Below are 24,059 nucleotides of genomic sequence, written 5' to 3'. Positions count from 1 at the left end.
GTGTTCCATTATTAAAGTGGACAGTGATTTCAAGTCTCTAGGGAACGCAGACTAGAGATGTGGCTCAACAGACATTTGAACAGGAATGCAGCTCGACCAACTCTGGAGTGTGAGATGTACCGAGTCTGGCCTGTGTGTTTGTACTGAGCATCACTCATTGGCAGTGAGTCAGCAGCGAGATCCTACTGTCTGTAGACTCCTATCAATGCCACGTAGACGGCAAAGTCCAGAGCTATGGTCATGTCCCAAATGGAGCCCTATTCCCTATATAGTGCACTACTTTAGACCAGAGCCTTATTCCCTATATAGTGCACTACTTTAGACCAGAGCCCTATTCCCTATATAGTGCACTACTTTAGACCAGAGCCCTCTGGGAATAGGGTGCCATTTGGAAGAGGTATTTCTGCTGTCACTATCTGGTATAGGTAGACTGGCTGTGGTAGTGGTCTTCTATCTGGTATAGGTAGACTGGCTGTGGTAGTGGTCTTCTATCTGGTATAGGTAGACTGGCTGTGGTAGTGGTCTTCTATCTGGTATAGGTAGACTGGCTGTGGTAGTGGTCTTCTATCTGGTATAGGTAGACTGGCTGTGGTAGTGGTCTTCTATCTGGTATAGGTAGACTGGCTGTGGTAGTGGTCTTCTATCTGGTATAGGTAGACTGGCTGTGGTAGTGGTCTTCTATCTGGTATAGGTAGACTGGCTGTGGTAGTGGTCTTCTATCTGGTATAGGTAGACTGGCTGTGGTAGTGGTCTTCTATCTGGTATAGGTAGACTGGCTGTGGTAGTGGTCTTCTATCTGGTATAGGTAGACTGGCTGTGGTAGTGGTCTTCTATCTGGTATAGGTAGACTGGCTGTGGTAGTGGTCTTCTATCTGGTATAGGTAGACTGGCTGTGGTAGTGGTCTTCTATCTGGTATAGGTAGACTGGCTGTGGTAGTGGTCTTCTATCTGGTATAGGTAGACTGGCTGTGGTAGTGGTCTTCTATCTGGTATAGGTAGACTGGCTGTGGTAGTTGTAGGGTGATTCAGTTCACAGGCCACGTGTCAGGTCTTCTATGTGGCTTTTTCATTATGACAGTTCCTCATTTTGTTGGATTGGGGCTTTCAGGTAGACTCTGTGTTGGAGCTTGGTTAAACAGGCAGTGTTGAGCAAGCAGAGCCTATGTCTCGGGTCCAAACCAATGGAGCATTTGACAAACTGCCTGTTCTGCTCTGGTTCGTGGTGTGAAGGACAAGTTGTCACAGCTTGTTCTCTCCTCGTGTGACCCCTCTCTCTCTTGGTACCCATGTGATCCAGCGTGGCCGATTCCACTCCTGCCAGATCTTCTGATTGAAAGCCAGAGACAAAGCACACAGTGTTGTGGAACTTGACACACACACACACACACACACACACACACACACACACACACACACACACACACACACACACACACACACACACGCTACTCAGAGTTGGTCAGATGTGGAACACACCCAGAGACGGCTCCATTACCAGTGTTTTGTTTAGACTAGCATCATTGTTACTCTGCTGTGTTTTGGTTGGGCTAGTTTCTTGTTGTGAGTCTCGGTGCTGAATGGATCACTGTGTTGGCTTGTATGTATTATATACCCAGTTACAGAGGGAAGTTACAGGCAGGCACAGAGAAGGCTAGATACGCCCTGGGCTGGTGGTCACGTTGACAAACTAAGGCCTTAATTAAAATAAAACCGAGGGGAAGAGGAACTTTAGGCTACTTTGGTGAATTTGTAAAGCATGCAAGACGAGACATTGTGAGATGCAGATTATCAAAACATATGAGCACGCTTCTGCCTTCCCCTCCTCTCTCTCCTGCTGGCCTGCCTGCTCTCTCTCTCTCTCTCTCTCTCTCTCTCTCTCTCTCTCTCTCTCTCTCTCTCTCTCTCTCTCCTGCTGGCCTGCCTGCTCTCTCTCTCTCTCTCTCCTGCTGGCCTGCCTGCTCTCTCTCTCTCTCTCTCCTGCTGGCCTGCCTGCTCTCTCTCTCTCTCTCTCCTGCTGGCCTGCCTGCTCTCTCTCTCTCTCTCTCTCTCTCTCTCTCTCTCTCTCTCTCTCTCTCTCTCTCTCTCTCTCTCTCTCTCTCTCTCTCTCTCTCTCTTCTTCTCCCCCCCCCGCTGGCCTTGCCTGCTCTGTCTTTCTCCCTCCTGCTGGCCTTGCCTGCTCTCTCTTTCTCTCTCTCTCCCTCCTGCCTGCCTGTCTGCCTGCTCTCAATTCAATTAAGGGGCTTTATTGGCATGGAAAAAATGTTAACATTGCCAAAGCAAGTGAAGTACATAATAAACAAATGTGAAATGAACAATACAAATGAACAGTAAGCATTACACGCTCTCTCTCTCTCCCTGCTGCTGTCCTGCTTGCTCTGTCTCTTGTCTAATGATGAAAGTGTGTTCAGTCTTTGGTCTGTTGCATGTAGAATATCCTAGCCTATTCATGGATGACACCGACGTCGCCTGGATACAGAGATATCGTCGGGCCAGTCTTGCGAGCACGGGGTAGCCTACTTCTCCTTTTTGCCTCATATGAAATGACAGCAGGCTACCAGTAGCCTTTATTCATGACTCTTTCAGATATAATGGAATGTGGCCCCTAGAAAGCGTCTCGGCTGTGGCATGCCTGTCTGTTATGCTATGCTACTGATGTTTACATTTCATTCACCCTTTATTTAACTAGGCAAGTCAGTTAAAAACAAATTCTTATTTACAATGACGGTCTACCGGGGAACAGTGGGTTAACTGCCTTGTTCAGGGGCAGAAGGACAGATTTGTACCTTGTCATGTCGGGGATTCGATCCAGCAACCTTTCGGTCACTGGCCCAACGGTCTGACCACTCCTTCTCTGGAGATATGAACGGGCATTTTACTGGTCTGTAAAGGAATGAAGCTTCTGAAGCCATTATTCTGCATTGTAAATTGATGTAGAATGTAATGAGTTTGGCCCTAGTGGTCATACATATGTAATAGGACCATTATTCTGCATTGTAAATTGACGTAGAATTTAATGATTTTACATTTTTTTAGTACGGAAAACTGAGAAAAGAATGTCTGCTTTTAAGCGTTAAGGAAAATTGTTCATTTGTCACATCTCTAGTGTGTAACACAAGCCAGATAACATGTTCAATGTACCGGCTGTGACACTACCAGGTATTTCACCTTGCCTCTAGAAAGCCAAGTTCCCACATCATCCTAGACCTAATGCAAACTAGTCTAGCATCAAGACACACCTGTCCTTTGTCCTTACGTGCATGTCTAACTGGTTCTACTGGTTCCCCAAAGACAACTAGCAACACTGTCAACTTTCTAAACCAATTGTGTGTGTGTGTGTGTGTGTGTGGGGGAGAGAGAGAGAGAAGGCTCTGAAAACAGAAGTGACATTGGACCCAGATGATCGATTTTCTTCTGTCAATCTTCTGTAACTGAACTGTTGTAGCTCAGTCTCCTTTTGGTTGGATGGAACCTACAGTGATTGACAGGCACAGTAAATTGTGACCCGGAGGGTTTGTGTATTTGTTGTGTATAACTGGTGTGACTTGTACAACCTGTGCTGCCTGCTTTGTCACTTTCAAATGTCACTCTCTCTCTAGAGGGTGGTAGCTACTAGCTAGGTAGCGTGTTGTGTTCCAGGCTAGAGGGTGGTAGCTACTAGCTAGGTAGCGTGTTGTGTTCCAGGCTAGAGGGTGGTAGCTACTGGCTAGGTAGCGTGTTGTGTTCCAGGCTAGAGGGTGGTAGCTACTGGCTAGGTAGCGTGTTGTGTTCCAGGCTAGAGGGAGGTAGCTACTGGCTAGGTAGCGTGTTGTGTTCCAGGCTAGAGGGTGGTAGCAACTGGCTAGGTAGCGTGTTGTGTTCCAGGCTAGAGGGAGGTAGCTACTGGCTAGGTAGCGTGTTGTGTTCCAGGCTAGAGGGAGGTAGCTACTGGCTAGGTAGCGTGTTGTGTTCCAGGCTAGAGGGTGGTAGCTACTAGCTAGGTAGCGTGTTGTGTTCCAGGCTAGAGGGTGGTAGCTACTGGCTAGGTAGCGTGTTGTGTTCCAGGCTAGAGGGAGGTAGCTACTGGCTAGGTAGCGTGTTGTGTTCCAGGCTAGAGGGAGGTAGCTACTGGCTAGGTAGCGTGTTGTGTTCCAGGCTAGAGGGTGGTAGCTACTAGCTAGGTAGCGTGTTGTGTTCCAGGCTAGAGGGTGGTAGCTACTGGCTAGGTAGCGTGTTGTGTTCCAGGCTAGAGGGTGGTAGCTACTAGCTAGGTAGCGTGTTGTGTTCCAGGCTAGAGGGTGGTAGCTACTAGCTAGGTAGCGTGTTGTGTTCCAGGCTAGAGGGTGGTAGCTACTGGCTAGGTAGCGTGTTGTGTTCCAGGCTAGAGGGTGGTAGCTACTGGCTAGGTAGCGTGTTGTGTTCCAGGCTAGAGGGTGGTAGCTACTGGCTAGGTAGCGTGTTGTGTTCCAGGCTAGAGGGTGGTAGCTACTAGCTAGGTAGCGTGTTGTGTTCCAGGCTAGAGGGTGGTAGCTACTAGCTAGGTAGCGTGTTGTGTTCCAGGCTAGAGGGTGGTAGCTACTGGCTAGGTAGCGTGTTGTGTTCCAGGCTAGAGGGTGGTAGCTACTGGCTAGGTAGCGTGTTGTGTTCCAGGCTAGAGGGTGGTAGCTACTGGCTAGGTAGCGTGTTGTGTTCCAGGCTAGAGGGTGGTAGCTACTAGCTAGGTAGATGTTAGATATGTGTCGTGGATATATGACGCTCACTCTCTCAGCTCACTGCAGGTTCTACAAGTTTACATGCAGTGTGTCCTGCCAGTGCTTTCACACCATCATAAACCAGGCTTTAATATATCCAGAATGGTCACAGCGTCACACCAACTGCTAGGCTAAACTCCATGATCTCAACCTATTGTTCACTCACACATCCCCTCTTCAATACACAGTGACCCCCCCCCCCCCCCTCCTGAGCCTCAACGCCTCCATTCACCATCAATTCTCCTCTCAAAAGCTCCTTGCGCTTTGTCGTTCACAAAAGAGAGTGAAATCAATTCTCAATGACATTTCTTTCAGCCCTCTATTTCTCTCTCCATCAAGCATCGTAATTGATTTGTCTGTTCCTCTGATACAGAAACAGGTAAACCTCTCGCTGGCTGAACAATGACAGTCCACTCATCAACTCCTTGGGAAGTCTCTTTCTTTTCTTATTATGGAGTCTATTCCTGGGTTCCCAATGGCACCCTATTCCCTATCTAGTGCACTACTTTTGACCAGAGCCCTTTGGTAAATAGTGCACTATTTTTGACCAGAGCCCATTGTAGTGTACGGTATACCGGTACCACGGTAATATCAGCCTACCAAAACGTCATATGATAGTACCACATTTTTCATCCCTACCGATCTAAAGAACCTGCTGGAGCTTGTTATAAAATGTTTATAAAGTCAGTTCTGTCAGTTCAATAATGTCCACTTGACTTTCATGCACATATCAGGTGTGGGAGCTGCAGTCTGTCAGCTGCATCCTCTTTTAGCCATCACTCACCTGCTTCTCTCTGTCAGCTGCGTCTCCTTCCAGCCATCACTCACCTGCTTCTCTCTGTCAGCTGCATCCTCTTCCAGCCATCACTCACCTGCTTCTCTCTGTCAGCTGCGTCTCCTTCCAGCCATCACTCACCTGCTTCTCTCTGTCAGCTGCGTCTCCTTCCAGCCATCACTCACCTGCTTTTCTGTCTCTGGACCACACTACCCACAAACCCCTGCCTCTCAGTCAGCACTTCCTGTGTATCTATTTCCCCATCAGTTTTAAATATAGTTTAGCTGTGTAGGAGCGGGAGGGTTCAGTCCCTGATGGGTCTTCTGATGTTACATCTGACACATTGGAGCAGAGCAAAGTTCATGCATTGGATATAATTTCATCCCTGGTATAACCAAGAGCACAAGGCCAGTCTGATAGGCTCTGCTAGTTCGCTGTCACGCAGCAGTGCCAGAGAGGAAAAACCGCTTCACAACGGTTAAACAAATCTGACTCAACTTTTTTTTTCTCTCTTCCTGCTTGATTTCACGCATTTTGATATACTTTCACAAACCGTGTCGCGGGCCGTTTTTAAACTAATCCCGGCCCACTAGTTATTGGTTTGATGACAACGTTGTTCAGTCAACCTGGTAACTTGACAGTAGGTTTAGACACGTCTGATTGGCCCAGGAAGAAAGGAAAAGGCAGTATTCTATTATAGTGAACAGGGTGTAGTTAATTAAATGTGTTGTATTAGTAGCTGTGTGAATATCAGGGAACAGTGTGTAGCTGTGTGAATATCAGGGAACAGTGTGTAGCTGTGTGAATATCAGGGAACAGTGTGTAGTTGTATTAGTAGCTGTGTGAATATCAGGGAACAGTGTGTAGTTGTGTGAATATCAGGGAACAGTGTGTAGCTGTGTGAATATCAGGGAACAGTGTGTGGCTGTGTGAATATCAGGGAACAGTGTGTAGTTGTGTGAATATCAGGGAACAGAGTAGTTGTATTAGTAGCTGTGTGAATATCAGGGAACAGTGTGTAGTTGTGTGTGTATATCAGGGAACCGTGTGTAGTTGTGTTGAGTGGCTGTGTGAATATCAGGGAACCGTGTGTAGTTGTGTTGAGTGGCTGTGTAAATATCAGGGAACAGTGTGTAGTTGTGTGAATATCAGGGAACAGAGTAGTTGTATTAGTAGCTGTGTGAATATCAGGGAACAGTGTGTAGTTGTGTGTGTATATCAGGGAACCGTGTGTAGTTGTGTTGAGTGGCTGTGTGAATATCAGGGAACCGTGTGTAGTTGTGTGTATATCAGGGAACCGTGTGTATATCAGGGAACCGTGTGTAGTTGAGTGGCTGTGTGAATATCAGGGAACAGGTTTTGTGTGTAGCTCATGCGCTAACATTTAGAAAACAGGAACAAGTGTCGGGGGAGGAACAGGACGCTAGGCCACTCTGAACACCTGGGTCAGTGGGATCTAGTTCAGGGGAGCTGGGTTCCTTGGGTCAGTGGGATCTAGTTCAGGGGAGCTGGGTTCCTTGGGTCAGTGGGATCTAGTTCAGGGGAGCTGGGTTCCTTGGGTCAGTGGGATCTAGTTCAGGGGAGCTGGGTTCCTTGGGTCAGTGGGATCTAGTTCAGGGGAGCTGGGTTCCTTGGGTCAGTGGGATCTAGTTCAGGGGAGCTGGGTTCCTTGGGTCAGTGGGATCTAGTTCAGGGGAGCTGGGTTCCTTGGGTCAGTGTGGGATCTAGTTCAGGGGAGCTGGGTTCCTTGGGTCAGTGTGGGATCTAGTTCAGGGGAGCTGGGTTCCTTGGGTCAGTGGGATCTAGTTCAGGGGAGCTGGGTTCCTTGGGTCAGTGGGATCTAGTTCAGGGGAGCTGGGTTCCTTGGGTCAGTGGGATCTAGTTCAGGGGAGCTGGGTTCCTTGGGTCAGTGGGATCTAGTTCAGGGGAGCTGGGTTCCTTGGGTCAGTGGGATCTAGTTCAGGGGAGCTGGGTTCCTTGGGTCAGTGGGATCTAGTTCAGGGGAGCTGGGTTCCTTGGGTCAGTGGGATCTAGTTCAGGGGAGCTGGGTTCCTTGGGTCAGTGGGATCTAGTTCAGGGGAGCTGGGTTCCTTGGGTCAGTGGGATCTAGTTCAGGGGAGCTGGGTTCCTTGGGTCAGTGGGATCTAGTTCAGGGGAGCTGGGTTCCTTGGGTCAGTGGGATCTAGTTCAGGGGAGCTGGGTTCCTTGGGTCAGTGGGATCTAGTTCAGGGGAGCTGGGTTCCTTGGGTCAGTGGGATCTAGTTCAGGGGAGCTGGGTTCCTTGGGTCAGTGGGATCTAGTTCAGGGGAGCTGGGTTCCTTGGGTCAGTGGGATCTAGTTCAGGGGAGCTGGGTTCCTTGGGTCAGTGGGATCTAGTTCAGGGGAGCTGGGTTCCTTGGGTCAGTGGGATCTAGTTCAGGGGAGCTGGGTTCCTTGGGTCAGTGGGATCTAGTTCAGGGGAGCTGGGTTCCTTGGGTCAGTGGGATCTAGTTCAGGGGAGCTGGGTTCCTTGGGTCAGTGGGATCTAGTTCAGGGGAGCTGGGTTCCTTGGGTCAGTGGGATCTAGTTCAGGGGAGCTGGGTTCCTTGGGTCAGTGGGATCTAGTTCAGGGGAGCTGGGTTCCTTGGGTCAGTGGGATCTAGTTCAGGGGAGCTGGGTTCCTTGGGTCAGTGGGATCTAGTTCAGGGGAGCTGGGTTCCTTGGGTCAGTGGGATCTAGTTCAGGGGAGCTGGGTTCCTTGGGTCAGTGGGATCTAGTTCAGGGGAGCTGGGTTCCTTGAGTCAGTGTGGGATTCATCCCAAATTGTACCCTATTCCCTTTATAATGCACTACGGGCCCATATGGCTCTGATCTAAACTCGTGCACTGAATAGGGAATAGGGTGCCAGGCATGGTGTCCTCTCCAGTTATGACCTGCCCTCCCTTCTCTCCACTCACCCCCTCTCTCCCAAACAAGGCCTATTCTGCTATTGGATAGAATAGCCAAGCTAATACAGAGATGATGCCTGGGATTTCTCTATTATGGGTTTAAACTGGGAAAGCTTTGGCTCTGATGAAACTCAATGTAGCCCTGTGGTGGAGGCTGACGGTGTCTGTTGACAGCTGGAACAGTGATACATTAGATTGATACTTTATTGGTTCCAGATCCAACTCCCTCATTATACTGAGAGTTGATTGGTTCCAGATCTAACTCGCTCTGTATACTGAGAGTTGATTGGTTCCAGATCTAACTCGCTCTGTATACTGAGAGTTGATTGGTTCCAGATCTAACTCGCTCTGTATACTGAGAGTTGAGTGTGTGTGTTAGAGGTCGACCGATTATGATTTTTCAACACCGATACCGATTATTGGGCCTTTGGTCATTAATATAGTCGAATCCGGAAACTATCATTTCGAAAACAAAACGTTTATTATTTCAGTGAAATACGGAACCGTTCGGTATTTTATCTAACGGGTGGCATCCCTACGTCTAAATATTATTGTTACATTGCACAACCTTCAATGTTATGTCATAATTACGTAAAATTCTAGCAAATTAGTTCGCAATGAGCCAGGCAAATTAGGCGGCCCAAACTGTTGCATATACCCTGACTCTGCGTGCAATGAACGCAAGAGAAATGACACAATTTCACCTGGTTAATATTGCCTGCTAACCTGGATTTCTTTTAGCTAAATATGCAGGTTTAAAAATATATACTTCTGTGTATTGATTTTAAGAAAGGCATTGGTGTTTATGGTTAGGTACAGTCGTCCAACGATTGTGCTTTTTTCCCAATGCGCTTTTGTTAAATGAGAGGCAGGTGGTTAGAGTGTTGGACTAGTTAACTGTAAGGTTGCAAGATTGGATCCCCCGAGCTGACAAGGTGAAAATCTGTCGTTCTGCCCCTGAACAAGGCAGTTAACCCACTGTTCCCCGGTAGGCCGTCATTGAAAAGAAGAATGTGTTCTTAACTGACTTGCCTAGTTACATAAAGATTAAATAAAGGTGTAAAAAAAAAAAAAGAATCGGCAAAATCGGCGCCCAAAAATACAGATTTCCGATTTGTTATGAAAACTTGTAATCGGCCCTAATTAATCGGCCATTCCGATTAATCGGTCGACCTCTAGTATGTGTGTGCACCAAATGAGCACATCTCTTCTGGAGCACAGCACAGTGGGATGTAACTAGTTCTACAGCCAGTAAAGCCAGCCCTACAGCCAGCCCTACTGCCAGCAAAGCCAGCCCTGCAGCCAGCAAAGCCAGCCCTACAGCCAGCCCTACTGCCAGCAAAGCCAGCCCTACAGCCAGCAAAGCCAGCCCTACAGCCAGCAAAGCCAACCCTACAGTCAGCAAAGCCAACCCTACAGTCAGCAAAGCCAACCCTACAGCCAGTAAAGCCAGCCCTACAGCCAGCCCTACAGCCAGCAAAGCCAGCCCTGCAGCCAGCAAAGCCAGCCCTACAGCCAGCCCTACAGCCAGCAAAGCCAGCCCTGCAGCCAGCAAAGCCAGCCCTACAGCCAGCAAAGCCAACCCTACAGTCAGCAAAGCCAGCCCTACAGCCAGTAAAGCCAGCCCTACAGCCAGCCCTACAGCCAGCAAAGCCAGCCCTGCAGCCAGCAAAGCCAGCCCTGCAGCCAGCAAAGCCAGCCCTACAGCCAGCCCTACAGTCAGCTCTATAGCCAGCCCTACAGCTGCTGTGACTGTACTGATGTGTTTCAGGACACAACTCATCTAGTTAGCTAGGGCCTCCAGGGTCCCACAGCTGATGATGCAGAGAATTGAACACATTATTTAGTGTGTGTGTGTGTGTGTGTGGAATGAGCGACTGGGTAGACCACTCAGTCTTGAGAGATTTGCATATTCCTCTCGTCTGTAGGAAACGGTGGTGTTGTCCACCAGGGACTTTCTCCACACTCTACTTCCTGTTTCCTTTCCTCCTGCATGTCTCAGTGTCGCCAAGCTCACAACCTGATACATTTGTAATATGCCCTGTCTACAAACTATTGGTCTTGAAAACACTGTTCTTTCGAATACAAATATTGACCCAGTATTGTATCGGTTTTAGATGCGCTGTGCTGGAGGTTTTAGACGTGATATGTGGTCTATTTCATGGTGTGTATTTTCTCATTCTGGGGAATTGGTGCGAAAGGGTCTCGATTGGCTGGTTAATTCTGTATGCAGCTGTATGCATTTCATCAGAATGGAGACATTTGAACACACACACAATCTGTTCCTATCAAGCTTCACTGGAACAAAGTGACTTGTCTCGGTGCCTGTTAGATGGTTTTCCTGCCAGTTGCCATCTGTTCTGGGGGCATCCCAAATGGTCTGGACCACACAGGCCTCGACCATACGGTCATTTATATATAACATGCATTAAAACATTTCTAATTTCAGCCATCCTATGTGTCCATGGGCAGTTTTCACCCCCATGTAGAAATGTGAAATCTTTCTCACTAACCACGTTTCCATTCACAGTTTTTATGCGAGTAAAGTCGTACCCTATTTAAAAAGAATCCCAACAGCGGTGATGAACGCAGGACGTTTCAGTACAAATAATAAATAAAAAATAATGCCAACAGATAATTTGTTTGTTCAACATGGTGGGATCTTTTTGTATAAAATGTATTATTTGAGAAAATGCGGTAGAAACACCTTTTTATGGGTAAATATTGACATAATAACCATATTGAAGTAATCTTGGAGTAATGCGCTGACATGGTGTTTGGTCGTCCCACTAGGACTCAGGAAACCATGCAGTTTATTAGGCTACTGATTAAATAAGTGATGATGAACTTCACAGGGAGGTCAAAGTGCAGGGATGAACTTGATGCTCCTTTCCAATAAATATTGAGGCTCATTCTGGTCACATGATGATCAATACTTGACTGACGTTTTATAATATAATAATACTCTCGCTCTTACCCATAATAATCTTATCATGTAGACTAGCCTACCCTCACTGTATCTGTCAGCTGCTGGCTAGAGAGCATGTGCCAGGACCAGATTAGACACATTTGCTATTTAACGCAACAGTTTTTGTGACGACGGGTAGAGATGAAAATGCGATGGAAACACATTGAACTTTATCTTTTTATTTGGTGCATGAAAAACTGTTTGGTGGAGACACCCCACTGGTGGGAAAAGCTTCAAAGTCTCTGTCTTCTGTTCAATAGGCCTAAATGAAGCTTCGACCTCCGTCTCGACATACTCTCCAATCTAGCCTTCAGTCCTGTTCGTATATGGTTTAGCCTACCTCATCTCCATTCTAGCACAGAGGGGGTCAATTGGCGGGAAGAACACACTATACACAGTACGAAGGACACATTAGTTATACCAGAACTGTGATTTGGTACATAATGCCATTCTTAAGATCTGGGAGAGGGAACCCTGTAAAATGACTCTCTCAACTATCCATTGAATTTGCTTATACTGCCACTTCCTGGTTGCAAATATTTGAATAGTTAATAATAATAATTTCAGTTAATGTAACTAAACATATTGTATTTTTATCTGTTTGAAGCTGGTGTACAAAACCGAACGTAAAAAACGCAACTTAAAAAAATAGAAATAGCGCAAACAGAACAGATCTACCACATCTTAGACTTGCTTTCAATGAGAATGACAGATCTATAACTCATATTTCTATGTGAATTTGGTCAGGGCACCCAAGAAGTTACATATTGCAGCTTAAAGATGTTAAAACAATAAGCCAGACAACAGAGTGTCCGCTGCCAAAGGCCCGTGATCATATGACGTTGGAGAGTGAGGAAACACATTAGCCCTATCTGAAATGTTGCGCTGCTTTGGTGCTCTCCGCTCTTTATACAGTCTATATTGTTCTCTTGCATTACGTTAAGTCCTAACTACCACATACAGAGCCTTCGGAAAGTATTCAGACCCCATAGACTTTTTCCACATGTTGTTACGTTACAGCCTTATTCTAAAATACACACAATCCCTCATAATGACAAAGCTATAAACAGGCTTTTTGAAATTTTTGCAAATTTATTTAAAAAAAATGAACAGATGCCTTATTTACATAAGTATTCAGAACCCTTTGCTCCAGTATTCTTAAATGGAAGAAGTTTAGAACCACCAAGACTCTTCCTAGAGCTGGCTGCCTGGCCAAACTGAGCGATCGGGGGAGAAGGGCCTTGGTCAGGGAGGTGACCAAGAATCCGACTGCCACTCTGACAGAGCTCCAGAGTACCTCTGTTGAGATGGATCTCCTTCTGGAAGGTTCTCCCATCTCTGCAGCACTTCACCAATCAGGCTTTTATAGTAGTGGCCAGATGGAAGCCACTCCTCAGTAAAAGGTACATGACAGCCAGCTTGGAGTTTGCCAAAAGGCACCTAAAGGAGAAACAAGATTCTCTGGTCTGACGAAACCAAGATTGAACTCTTTGGCCTGAATGGCAAGCGTCATGTCTGGAGGAAACCTGGCACCATCCCTACGGTGAAGCATAGTGGTGGCAGCGTGGAGGATGTTTTTCAGCAGCAGGGACTGGGAGACTAGTCAGGATCAAGGGAAAGAGGAACAGATCAAAGTACAGAGAGATCCTTGATGAAATCCTGCTCCAGAGCACTCAGGACCTCAGACTGGGGCAAAGGTTCACCTTCCATCAGGACAAAGACCCTAAGCACACAGCCAAGACAATGCAGGAGCCAAGACAATACGGGCCAATCAATTTTAGTATAAGGCTGTAACGTAACAATGTGGAAAAAGTCAAGGGGTCTGAATACTTTCTGATTGCACTGTATAGATTTAACATTTAGCCAATGCCAAAAAGGGAATAGGCCATTTGACATGTCGCCCTGCTGACTGCCCCCTGCTCCGTTGTGCGCCGCCAGACTCTGAGTGGCGCAGTCATGTTCAAATATGTCATCACCGTTGACGATGGCTGTCAAACATGGTGGATAGAATCGTAGAATCGCCCAACCTTTCTGTATCGGGACTAGGGGTGGCATTTGGGGAACACATGGATTTGTCATCAGCAACACCATATGCTTGCCAGGCATTGTCTGTCTTTCTGAATGTATTTCATTTTCCTCCTCCCTCTGAAACATCCTCCTGTCCCCGGCTTGTTGTTCCCTAGCGGAGGGCTTGGATGTTGTCCAAGCTATGCTGTAGAATTTGAAGGAATTGCATGATGGGAAGTGGAATCAATCACAGGATGTTGTTTTTCTGATTGTGTGTACGGACTAGCCTGGTCTCCATGTCTGACTGTGTGTACGGACTAGCTTGGTCAGTTTGTGCTGTCTTGCCAGTTCCTATACCGTCAGATCTGGCACCAGGCTATATGTACTTACCAATGTCCTCGATCTTCCAGAAGTCCAAACAAGCAGTGTTTTTGTCCCCGCCCCCTTCTCTCTGTTATTGCCTTCCATACTTCGCTCTTTCCTGTTTTTCTTTACACCATCTTCTTCTAGTCGACTGTGATTTATGTAGATGCATTCCCCGACACGCTACGACTGGCCCTCGTCTGATGTGAGAGCAGAGTGTTTGTGGTGTGTTTCAGTACGAGTACAGTACGGACCGCCCACATGCTAGCCGCGGGGGAGCTTTTGGGGCAGGTGGCAACTGGTATGTGACTGACTGCAAGGTCTTTTCAGGGATTAGTGAACGGGCCAAGCTGCACCATGTGCTCGTGTGTGTGTGTGTGTACATTGTGTGCATTGTGTGCTTGCACGTGTCCTGCAACTGCTGGTGTGTAAGCACATAATGGTATATGGCCGTTCAGAGGGTATGCAGGTCACGCTCACAGCGGGCGTTCCATACAGTGGTTCTGCACTGCAGTTCTCTTCCTGTCCCCATCCACCATAGAATTCCATGGTCCATGTCACAGTGTGCTGCCAGAGAGAGGGGGAGTTAGAATGTGGTCCAGTGCTTCAGGCATGTTCACCTTGACTTGCCATCAGTGTGTGTACAGTCTAGGCTTGTAGTCTGTAAAGGGAGTAATATGGAATATATTTTAGCTCTGTAGAACATGGAGCTATAAACTATTGAACAAGCTCTTCTCTGTCCAGACTCCAGCAGCAGGGTTTGTGAGGTGGTAAGTTTCTAGAATCTTCAATACATCACCTTACTGTCCTGGAAATGACAGGAGTCTCTACAGGTTCATACAGCAACACCTTACTGTCCTGGAAATGACAGGAGTCTCTACAGGTTCATACAGCAACACCTTACTGTCCTGGAAATGACAGGAGTCTCTGCAGGTTCATACAGCAGCACCTTACTGTCCTGGAAATGACAGGAGTCTCTGCAGGTTCATACAGCAACACCTTACTGTCCTGGAAATGACAGGAGTCTCTGCAGGTTCATACAGCAGCACCTTACTGTCCTGGAAATGACAGGAGTCTCTGCAGGTTCATACAGCAGCACCTTACTGTCCTGGAAATGACAGGAGTCTCTGCAGGTTCATACAGCAGCACCTTACTGTCCTGGAAATGACAGGAGTCTGCAGGTTCATACAGCAGCACCTTACTGTCCTGGAAATGACAGGAGTCTCTGCAGGTTCATACAGCAACACCTTACTGTCCTGGAAATGACAGGAGTCTCTGCAGGTTCATACAGCAGCACCTTACTGTCCTGGAAATGACAGGAGTCTGCAGGTTCATACAGCAGCACCTTACTGTCCTGGAAATGACAGGAGTCTCTGCAGGTTCATACAGCAACACCTTACTGTCCTGGAAATGACAGGAGTCTCTACAGGTTCATACAGCAGCACCTTACTGTCCTGGAAATGACAGGAGTCTCTGCAGGTTCATACAGCAGCACCTTACTGTCCTGGAAATGACAGGAGTCTCTGCAGGTTCATACAGCAACACCTTACTGTCCTGGAAATGACAGGAGTCTCTGCAGGTTCATACAGCAGCACCTTACTGTCCTGGAAATGACAGGAGTCTCTACAGGTTCATACAGCAGCAGGAGAGGAAGAGGTTTGGAGAGGTGTGAAAAGAGAGCGAGAGGAGAGATTTTCAGTGCTTACAGCCAGAGAGGAGTCTTCTCTTTGTGTGGACTCTTGGGTTACTCTCCATGTCCTTGGCATTGCGAGTTGCTAAGCTACCCAGCATGACACCCAACCAGACTGTGGTGATGAGCGGTTATTGACCATTTTTAATTGTGACCATTTGACTGTAGACTGTCTCTGACATTTCACACTGTGTAATGTTGACTTGTAGTTCTCTGTCCGGGTCTAAATCTTGATATAAGTATATCAATGAATGTCAACATTGTGTTTTCATGTAGACATACTGGCTTGGCTTGGGCCATATATCCTATAGACCATATACGGGGGTATTTGTTTGGGTTTGGGGCCCCTCCCCCGCTGCGTGCTACACCACTCCTTATCTGGTTACCGCCCTAATACTGGCAAATACAAACAATTCATAACAAGATATTCAAAATAAGAACTAATTTCCTCTCTCTCTCCCTCCATCCCTTCCTGTCTCCTCCCCTTCTTCTCCCTCTCCTCCTTTAGGCTCCTTACCAGTCTACCGACCCCCACCCTTTCTGGCCAACGACCCGACCCCACCACCAGGACCCAGTTACCCCCGTCTAGCTGGAGGAGGACCCTCTACCAGTCCAGCCAGGCCGGTCAGTCCACAGCGGTCAGCGGGGGAGTATCAGACCAGCAGCCAAGCTGGAGGGAGCCGGAGGGGAGCTGGAGCCGCAGCAGAGGCCCTCAGGGGCCGAGGGCCCGGGCTTCATGTTGAGATATAGAGGCTGTGGTACCGCTGCTACAGATGCTGATGGCACCACTACGGAGCAGGTGGATCCTAGAGAGCAGCAGGAGGAGGATGATGTCATCTCAGACGGACACACGCACAACGGGGTGACTCTGAGGGTGAGTGAGGCTTTTAGACTATCTGGGTTGATGATACCCACTGGTACGGCTGAGTGAACACACACACACACACACACACACACACACACACACACACACACACACACACACACACACACACACACACACACACACACACACAACAATAAAGCTACTTCCTATCCAACAGACACTCATCACAATAACCGTATCCCATTCGAGACACCACAGCTCTCTGAGGGATAAATAAGATTTCATACATCCTGGGCTCAGCTGGCAGAGTTAGATAATGATCCAATCAGCATGAGAGCTCAGTACTCCTCATCTCATCTCCATCTCATTTCCTGCCTCTCTCACTGTGCTGCTGTGACGTCAATATTGTACTTCACTAATGAAGAGGACTTCAGTAAAGATCTATACTAGACCATTCTCACAACAGGCATATTCTTGCTCTAGGGGGGGTTTTCATATCAAAGCACAGATAAACGGATAAATCCAAGTGTGTGTGTGTGACTAACTGTGTGTGTGAGATTCAAAGAGCCGAGCAGGCAGCCTATGTCTTTGGTGTGCTATTGCTTTCATTTAGGTTCGGGAGAGAGAAGGTAGCCTGCCCCCTGAGGCATGTGACAACACAATGGTTTAATGATCTGTGTCTGTTCTGCTGCTGCTAGTTTGTGAGACTGCTGCAGCACAGAGCACTGAATACAGGCAGTCAAGCTGGCCTGGCCAGGAGAAATACACTGTAAGTCAGTGTTTCTCAGAGTGCTGAATACAGGCAGTCAAGCTGGCCTGGCCAGGAGAAATACACTAAGTCAGTGTTTCTCAGAGTGCTGAATACAGGCAGTCAAGCTGGCCTGGCCAGGAGAAATACACTGTAAGTCAGTGTTTCTCAGTGCTGAATACAGGCAGTCAAGCTGGCCTGGCCAAGAGAAATACACTGTAAGTCAGTGTTTCTCAGCCCGTTCCTCTGGGAGATCCCTAGTTGTTCCACCGCTAGTCAACTAGCCCAATGCTCAAGCCCTTGACTAGCTGGGTGACGTGAGCTAGCTAGGTCAAACATGTGGAACGGCAGGACGTTTCCAAGGAACACAGATGAAATTGAGAAACGCACCCCTACATAGACCTAACAGGAATGTGGTCGTCGCCCCAGCAGTGCTGTCCCATCCAGTCACAACACATGCTCTTCAGTCACGTAGACCTGAGTGGAGGAGAAACACCCTGAAAGTGATCTGAAGGTCTTACCCCGCCAGACATCCACCCTGCTATGTAACCAAGCCTTCCTGGCCTGCTGGGGGCCTCAGTCAGTGGAATAGCAGAAGTGTGCTTTACTGCCTTCCTTGGAGATGACCTGAGGTCAGGTCTAACTGTAACTGATGACCTGAGGTCAGGTCTAACTGTAACTGATGACCTGAGGTCAGGTCTAACTGTAACTGATGACCTGAGGTCAGGTCTAACTGTAACTGATGACCTGAGGTCAGGTCTAACTGTAACTGATGACCTGAGGTCAGGTCTAACTGTAACTGATGACCTGAGGTCAGGTCTAACTGTAACTGATGACCTGAGGTCAGGTCTAACTGTAACTGATGACCTGAGGTCAGGTCTAACTGTAACTGATGACCTGACGTGGTTGGATTTCCTGTTCAGACTACTGGTTGTTTCCTTGTCTTCTGTACCTGTTTTGGTCAATAGTGAGCACACACTCCCCCCCCACACACACACACTCCTATCTATATATATCTATATATATATATATATATATATATACACACACACCACACACACACAGTGTTAATCCCTGGCTTCTGATCTGTGTGTAGTCTTTCATGTAAAGCCAGCCCTGTGATGCCTGGTAACCCAATACAGCTGCTGTTGATATTCAGGAGAGCAGCCTGCCATGTTGCTCTCCCCGGTTGGTCCTGGATGCCGCTGTGTGGTCTGGGCTGATAGGTGGAAGGCCTATTGTCAAAATATTGTTTGGCTTTGCATGATTTAAACAGTCTGGGTCTGGGGTAGAGGGCCTGGGCTATAGGGTCGGGGGTAGAGGGCCTGGCCTGGGCTATAGGGCCGGGGGTAGAGGGCCTGGCCTGGGCTATAGGGCCGGGGGTAGAGGGCCTGGCCTGGGCCATAGGGCCGGGGGTAGAGGGCCTGGCCTGGGCCATAGGGCTGGGTGTCATTACCTCTGTCATCACAGTGGTAATGACAGCCCACTGCCTCCTTAACAGGTCTCATCAGAGCTACTGTAGCAGTGGTGTCACCATACCTGGAAACTAGGCCCCTCGTGCCAACAGTTGGTCCCTCGTGCCAACAGTTGGTCCCTCGTGCCAACAGTTGGTCCCTCGTGCCAACAGTTGGCCCAAGGTGTTTTTGTCAAGTAGCTTTCAAGCAGAGTATAGCCTATTTGTTTATCTAAGACACTGGTTCCCAAACTTTTTTTATAGTCCCGTACCCTTTCAAACGTTCTACCTCCAGCTGCGTACCCCTTCTAGCACCAGGGTGAGCGCACTCTCAACTGTTGTTTTTTTGCCATCATTGTAAGCCTGCCACACACACACACACTATACGATACATTTATTAAACATAAGAATGAGTGTGAGTTTGTCACAACCCGGCTCTTGGGAAGTGACAAAGAGCTCTTATAGGACCAGGGCACAAATAATAATCAATAATTTAGCTCTTTATTTAACAATCTTACATATAAAACCTAATTTGTTCATCGGAAATGTAATAACTCACCACAGGTTAATGAGAATGGTTTTGCTTGAAAGGATGCACATAACTCTGTGATGTTGTATTGGAGAGAGTCTCAGTTTTAAATCATTTTTCACACACAGTCTGTCTGTATTTAGTTTTCATGTTAGTGAGGGCCGAGAATCCACTCTCACATAGGTACGTGGTGGCAAAGGGCATCAGTGTCTTAACAGTGCGATTTGCCCAGGCAGGATACTCTGAGCGCAGCCTAATCCAGAAATCTGGCTGTGGCTTCTGATTTAAATTAAATTTTCACAGAACCACTTGTTGCAATTTCAATGAGGCTCTCTTGTTCAGATATCGGTAAGTGGACTGGAGGCAGGGCATGAAAGGGATAACAAATCCAGTTGTTTGTGTCATCCGTTTCGGGAAAGTACCTGCGTAATTGCGCACCCAACTCACTCAGGTGCTTCGCTATATCACATTTGACGTTGTCCGGAAGCTTGAGTTCATTTGCACACAAATCATACAATGATGGAAAGACCTGTGTTGTCCTTGTTAATGCAGAGAGAGAAGAGTTCCAACTTCTTAATCATAGCCTCAATTTTGTCCCACGCATTGAATATAGTTGTGGAGAGTCCCTGTTATCTTAGATTCATATCATTCAGGTGAGGAAAAAAACATCACCCAGATAGGCCAGTTGTGTGAGAAACTCGTCATCATGCAAGCGGTCAGACTAGTGAAAATTATGGTCAGTAAAGAGAACTTTAAGCTCGTCTCTCTCTCAAAAAAAAAAAGTGTCTACTTTTCCCCTTGATAACTAGCACACTTCTGTATGTTGTAAAAGCGTTACATGGTCGCTGCCCATATCATTGCATAATGCAGAAAATGCACGAGAGTTCAGGGGCCTTGCTTTACAGTGAAAATGATTAACTTTGTTAGTGTCCAAAACATCTTTCAAGCTGTCAGGCATTCCCTTGGCAGCAAGAGCCTCTCGGTGGATGCTGCAGTGTACCCAAGTGACATCGGGAGCAACTGCTTGTACGCGCATTACCACTCCACTGTCTCTCCCTGTCATGGCTTTTGCACCATCAGTCCAGATACCAACATGAGCAGCAGCTACGTTTGGCTACATACAGACCGTTAGTGGAATTCCCGTGAGAGAGTAACGGTTAATGTGATTGGATGCTAATTATTTTGACTAGGCTACCTGTATTTGACATTGTTTTGTTATTTCGCTGAACACCTAGATGGTTAAATTGTATTTTTGGCAGTGAAACGAGGCTACTCGGGCGAGAGAAAAACCTCTCCCAAATGTATAGCCCCGTTGGATAATATAAATGGACTGAAAATGTGAACTTTTTATGATTTTTTCTTTTTAAGTAAATATTTTTTAAATATGTGAATCACATTTTTATTTGGTGTAACCCCGACGGCATTGTGCGTACCCCTGGTTGGGAATACCTGATCTAAGACCATGACTACAGGTGATCAACACCAGAAGTCCCACGTCTATATTTGTCATAAGTCAACATATTGTCTTTGCAGCCAACCCAGTTGAAAGGTGGCGCTGTATGTATCAACAGTCAGACAGTAATGTGTGTCTGGTCGTTGGTCTGAAGTCTGTCAGGCTGGCTGGATCACACCACACAACTGGGTTAAGGTTCCTTCCAAGTGTCACGTTAACAAACAAGTTCTTCTTTTAATTGACAAGCGAACACATTCTCAGAACATTCTAGACATTCTCAGCTTTCTATTTTCATCCTATAGTTCCGTAGTGAACAGTATCAAGCTTCTTAACTTCTCTTGTTAGGTTGTTGTGTGGATGGCTGTGTCGATGGTTGCCGGGTGGCACCCTATTCTGAGTTTACAAAACATTAGGAACAACTTCTTAATATTGAGTTGGCCCCCCCTTTTGCCCTCAGAACAGCCTCAATCGTTGGGACATAGACTGTACAAGGTGTCGAAATTGTTCCACAGGAATGCTGGCCCATGTTGACTCCAATGTTTCCCACAGTTGTCAAGTTGGTTGGATGTCCTTTAGGTGGTGGATCATTCTTGATACACACAGGAAACTGTTGACGTGAAAAAACCCTGCACCATTGCAGTTCTTGACACACTCAAACAAAAGCGCGTGACACCTACTACCATACCCCGTTCAAAGGCACTTAAATATTTTGTCTTGACCATTCACCCTCTGAATGGCACACACACAATCCATGTCTCAATTGTCTCCAGGCTTAAAAGTTGGTGATTCCGAGACCAGTCATAAAAGGAACTGGTCTCACTAGAAATAGTGACTTGAGTCAGAGAGAGTGACTTTCCCCATCTAGACTGTCATCTACTAGAACTGTGATGAAGACATTGTAACACTAGCCCAATCATAGAGAAAGGAACAGGTATGACAGGGTCATTCTAGAAAGAGTCACTTTCCCTATCAACCTGATCATCAACTGGAAACTGGATGATGGCATTATTACACTAGTTAGTCTAGTTAAATACACAGTATTTTAACATACAGGAAATACGTGGAAGTTAAAACCTCAAGTCTCTCTCTTCAGCTCCCATCTCTTATTCAGTCAGCGCCATGAGGAAGACTCTTAACCTCCCATCTCTTATTCAGTCAGCGCCATGAGGAAGACTCTTAACCTCCCATCTCTTATTCAGTCAGCGCCATAAGGAAGACTCTTAACCTCCCATCTCTTATTCAGTCAGCGCCATGAGGAAGACTCTTCACCTCCCTTCTCGTATTCAGTCAGCGCCATGAGGAAGACTGTCAATTTATAATCTCAGCAAGAGGAAGATTAAAAAATCATCTCATTTCTGCATGATAGATGGAGGGAGAAAACCACACCTCACTTTAGCAGCTCTCTGTTGCCAACTAATCCTCCTCTTGTTCCTCTATCCTCCAATCTTATCACATATTAAAGGCTAGATGAAACGGCATAGAGTTCTACACCTACTGGGGTTAGACATCTGGTCTTGGAGAGATGTTTGTTCTATTCTGCTGAGACATTTACATTATGTTGGTATTCTTATCTTTTATTAAGGGTTCAAGCCAGTGAAGCTGGGCGAAACCCTGTTGTATTTGTTGGCGTTCATTATTATTATTATGCCGCTTCTTCATGCGAGGAAAGTTAACATTCAAATTCCCGTGAGATGGTAAGGACGAAGAGGGTGAAACTTGACGTGATGGTAAAGGCCCATAGTCTACACTCTCTGGTGCCAAGCCATTCCAATTGGCCACAAGGTGGCGCTATAACAGGTGATTGAAATGGCTAACTTTGAAAGGTCACGCCCATCACCCCATATGACCTAGAGTCCTGAAATTCAGTGCATAGGTCCCTCTTCTCACAAGGAACACATTTTCCCCAAGGACCCATAAGGTCCGTCATGATGGATTTTCCGCCATTTTGAATTTTGTGAATAACACTTAAATAACATCTCGTCCGGAACCACTGGGCCGATCTGGATGTACCTTGATATATGGCATCTATGGACCAAGGTCTCTCAACGCAATATTTTGCAGACTAGTATGTCAAACAACATGGTCACTACTGACCAATAGACATTAATGTGGGGGTTGTCTGGCACATTAATGCTAATAAATCAGACACGAATATTCGTATTGTAACCAAACTTGTTCCAAACGCGCTCAACACTCAACATATGTAAGCACTTTCAGATCAGCCACACGGTGGCGCTATACATCTCAATCTGTTTAACTCAGAGTGATGAAATTTGGCACACATGCTAAGGGATATGAGTCTAGCTAATCTAAAGTATTGTTCAGTTTGGCCGCATGGGGGGGCGCTGTTGGGCAGGAAAAACCACACATGCAAGCTCATTGGCTTATTGCGGCCATATTGTTTGAGCTCTTATAAAATGTGTGTTTGAAGATGTGCATCTATAGGTGCTATAGACCACATTTGGTCCCGATCAGTCTATCGGTTCTGGAGAAGACGTTTTAAAGTAGTCATCTAGGGTTGCAGAATTCCGGGGAACTTTCAATAAATTCCCTGGTTTTCCCGAAATCCCGGTTGGAGGTTTCTAGAATCAAGAGAGAATATCCAGACTCTTCCAACCAGGATTTCTGGGGGAAAAAAGGAATTTTATTGAAAGTTCCAGGAACTTTGCAACCATATAGTCAACATCATAAAAAATAGTCCAAAATGCATCAAAAGCAGGGTAATGGGCACAGAAGTAGCTTATCTTCGGGTGACGTGTCCAGTTTGTCCTGATGGTGCTATGGGCTGTGTGTGTGTGTGTTTATGTATGTGTGTGTTTTTATGTATGGGTGTGTGTGATGTTTCATTGTGAAACACTATCGATACACCTCTTCAGGTACTACGAACACGGTTGCCATCTTATAACTACTCAGCTCACATCACATTTGGCAGAAGTGAATTACACCACCAAGCTGGAACCGCTGCTTGCAGCTTTATGTATTATTGTTGCATTGGTGAGTAGGAACCTGCAAGTAAACATTTCCCAGCATGTTGTTCTCTTCAATATGAGTGAGTCATAGTGGTGTGGAACAGGCTCCTATCAACCACATCCTCCTGACTGACATGTTCATTAGAATTTCCCCAGTGGTGTTAACCCTACTGATCTTCTGATCGTCACCCGTCTGGCAGGCTTACTGAGATCACTCCACCACAGAATGACCCAACCGCTGCTCAGTGTGGTTTCTAGCATCAATCTCTAAAACATCACCCAGCTTTATGGCTGAGGGAGACTGAGGGAGACTGAGGGAGACTGAGGGAGACTGAGGGAGACTGAGGGAGACTGAGGGAGACTGAGGGAGACTGAGGGAGACTGAGGGAGACTGAGGGAGGCTGAGGGAGGCTGAGGGAGGCTGAGGGAGGCTGAGGTCTCTCTAGGCCCTCTTTAATATAAAGGACTGCCTGTTGGAGGTCCTTCCAGTGAATCGTCACTCCCTGGAAACGGGGCCTGAAAATAATTGTTTGGCTCCATCAGCCACTGTGGCTGGTAGATAAATAAATACAAAAATCTACCAGTCACTCCAGCTACAATATTTTTTCACGTAATTACACACCA

At 46.9% G+C, this 24,059-nt stretch overlaps 1 protein-coding gene across 1 annotated transcript in view; it reads left to right on the top strand.

The window, feature by feature from the left end:
- LOC120042995 (adiponectin receptor protein 2-like) overlaps positions 1–24,059 on the top strand; it is a 68,124-nt gene that overhangs the window by 5,179 nt on the left and 38,886 nt on the right. The window contains exon 2 of the mRNA XM_038987722.1: positions 15,966–16,331. Within this exon, the coding sequence (XP_038843650.1) occupies positions 16,194–16,331 (138 nt within the window). The 5' untranslated portion in view covers positions 15,966–16,193. The remainder of the gene's footprint in view (positions 1–15,965; positions 16,332–24,059) is intronic.

The sequence above is a fragment of the Salvelinus namaycush genome, unplaced genomic scaffold, assembly GCF_016432855.1.
Source record: "Salvelinus namaycush isolate Seneca unplaced genomic scaffold, SaNama_1.0 Scaffold83, whole genome shotgun sequence".
Lineage (NCBI taxonomy): Eukaryota > Metazoa > Chordata > Actinopteri > Salmoniformes > Salmonidae > Salvelinus > Salvelinus namaycush.
This window is presented reverse-complemented; position numbering and strand designations above follow the sequence as displayed.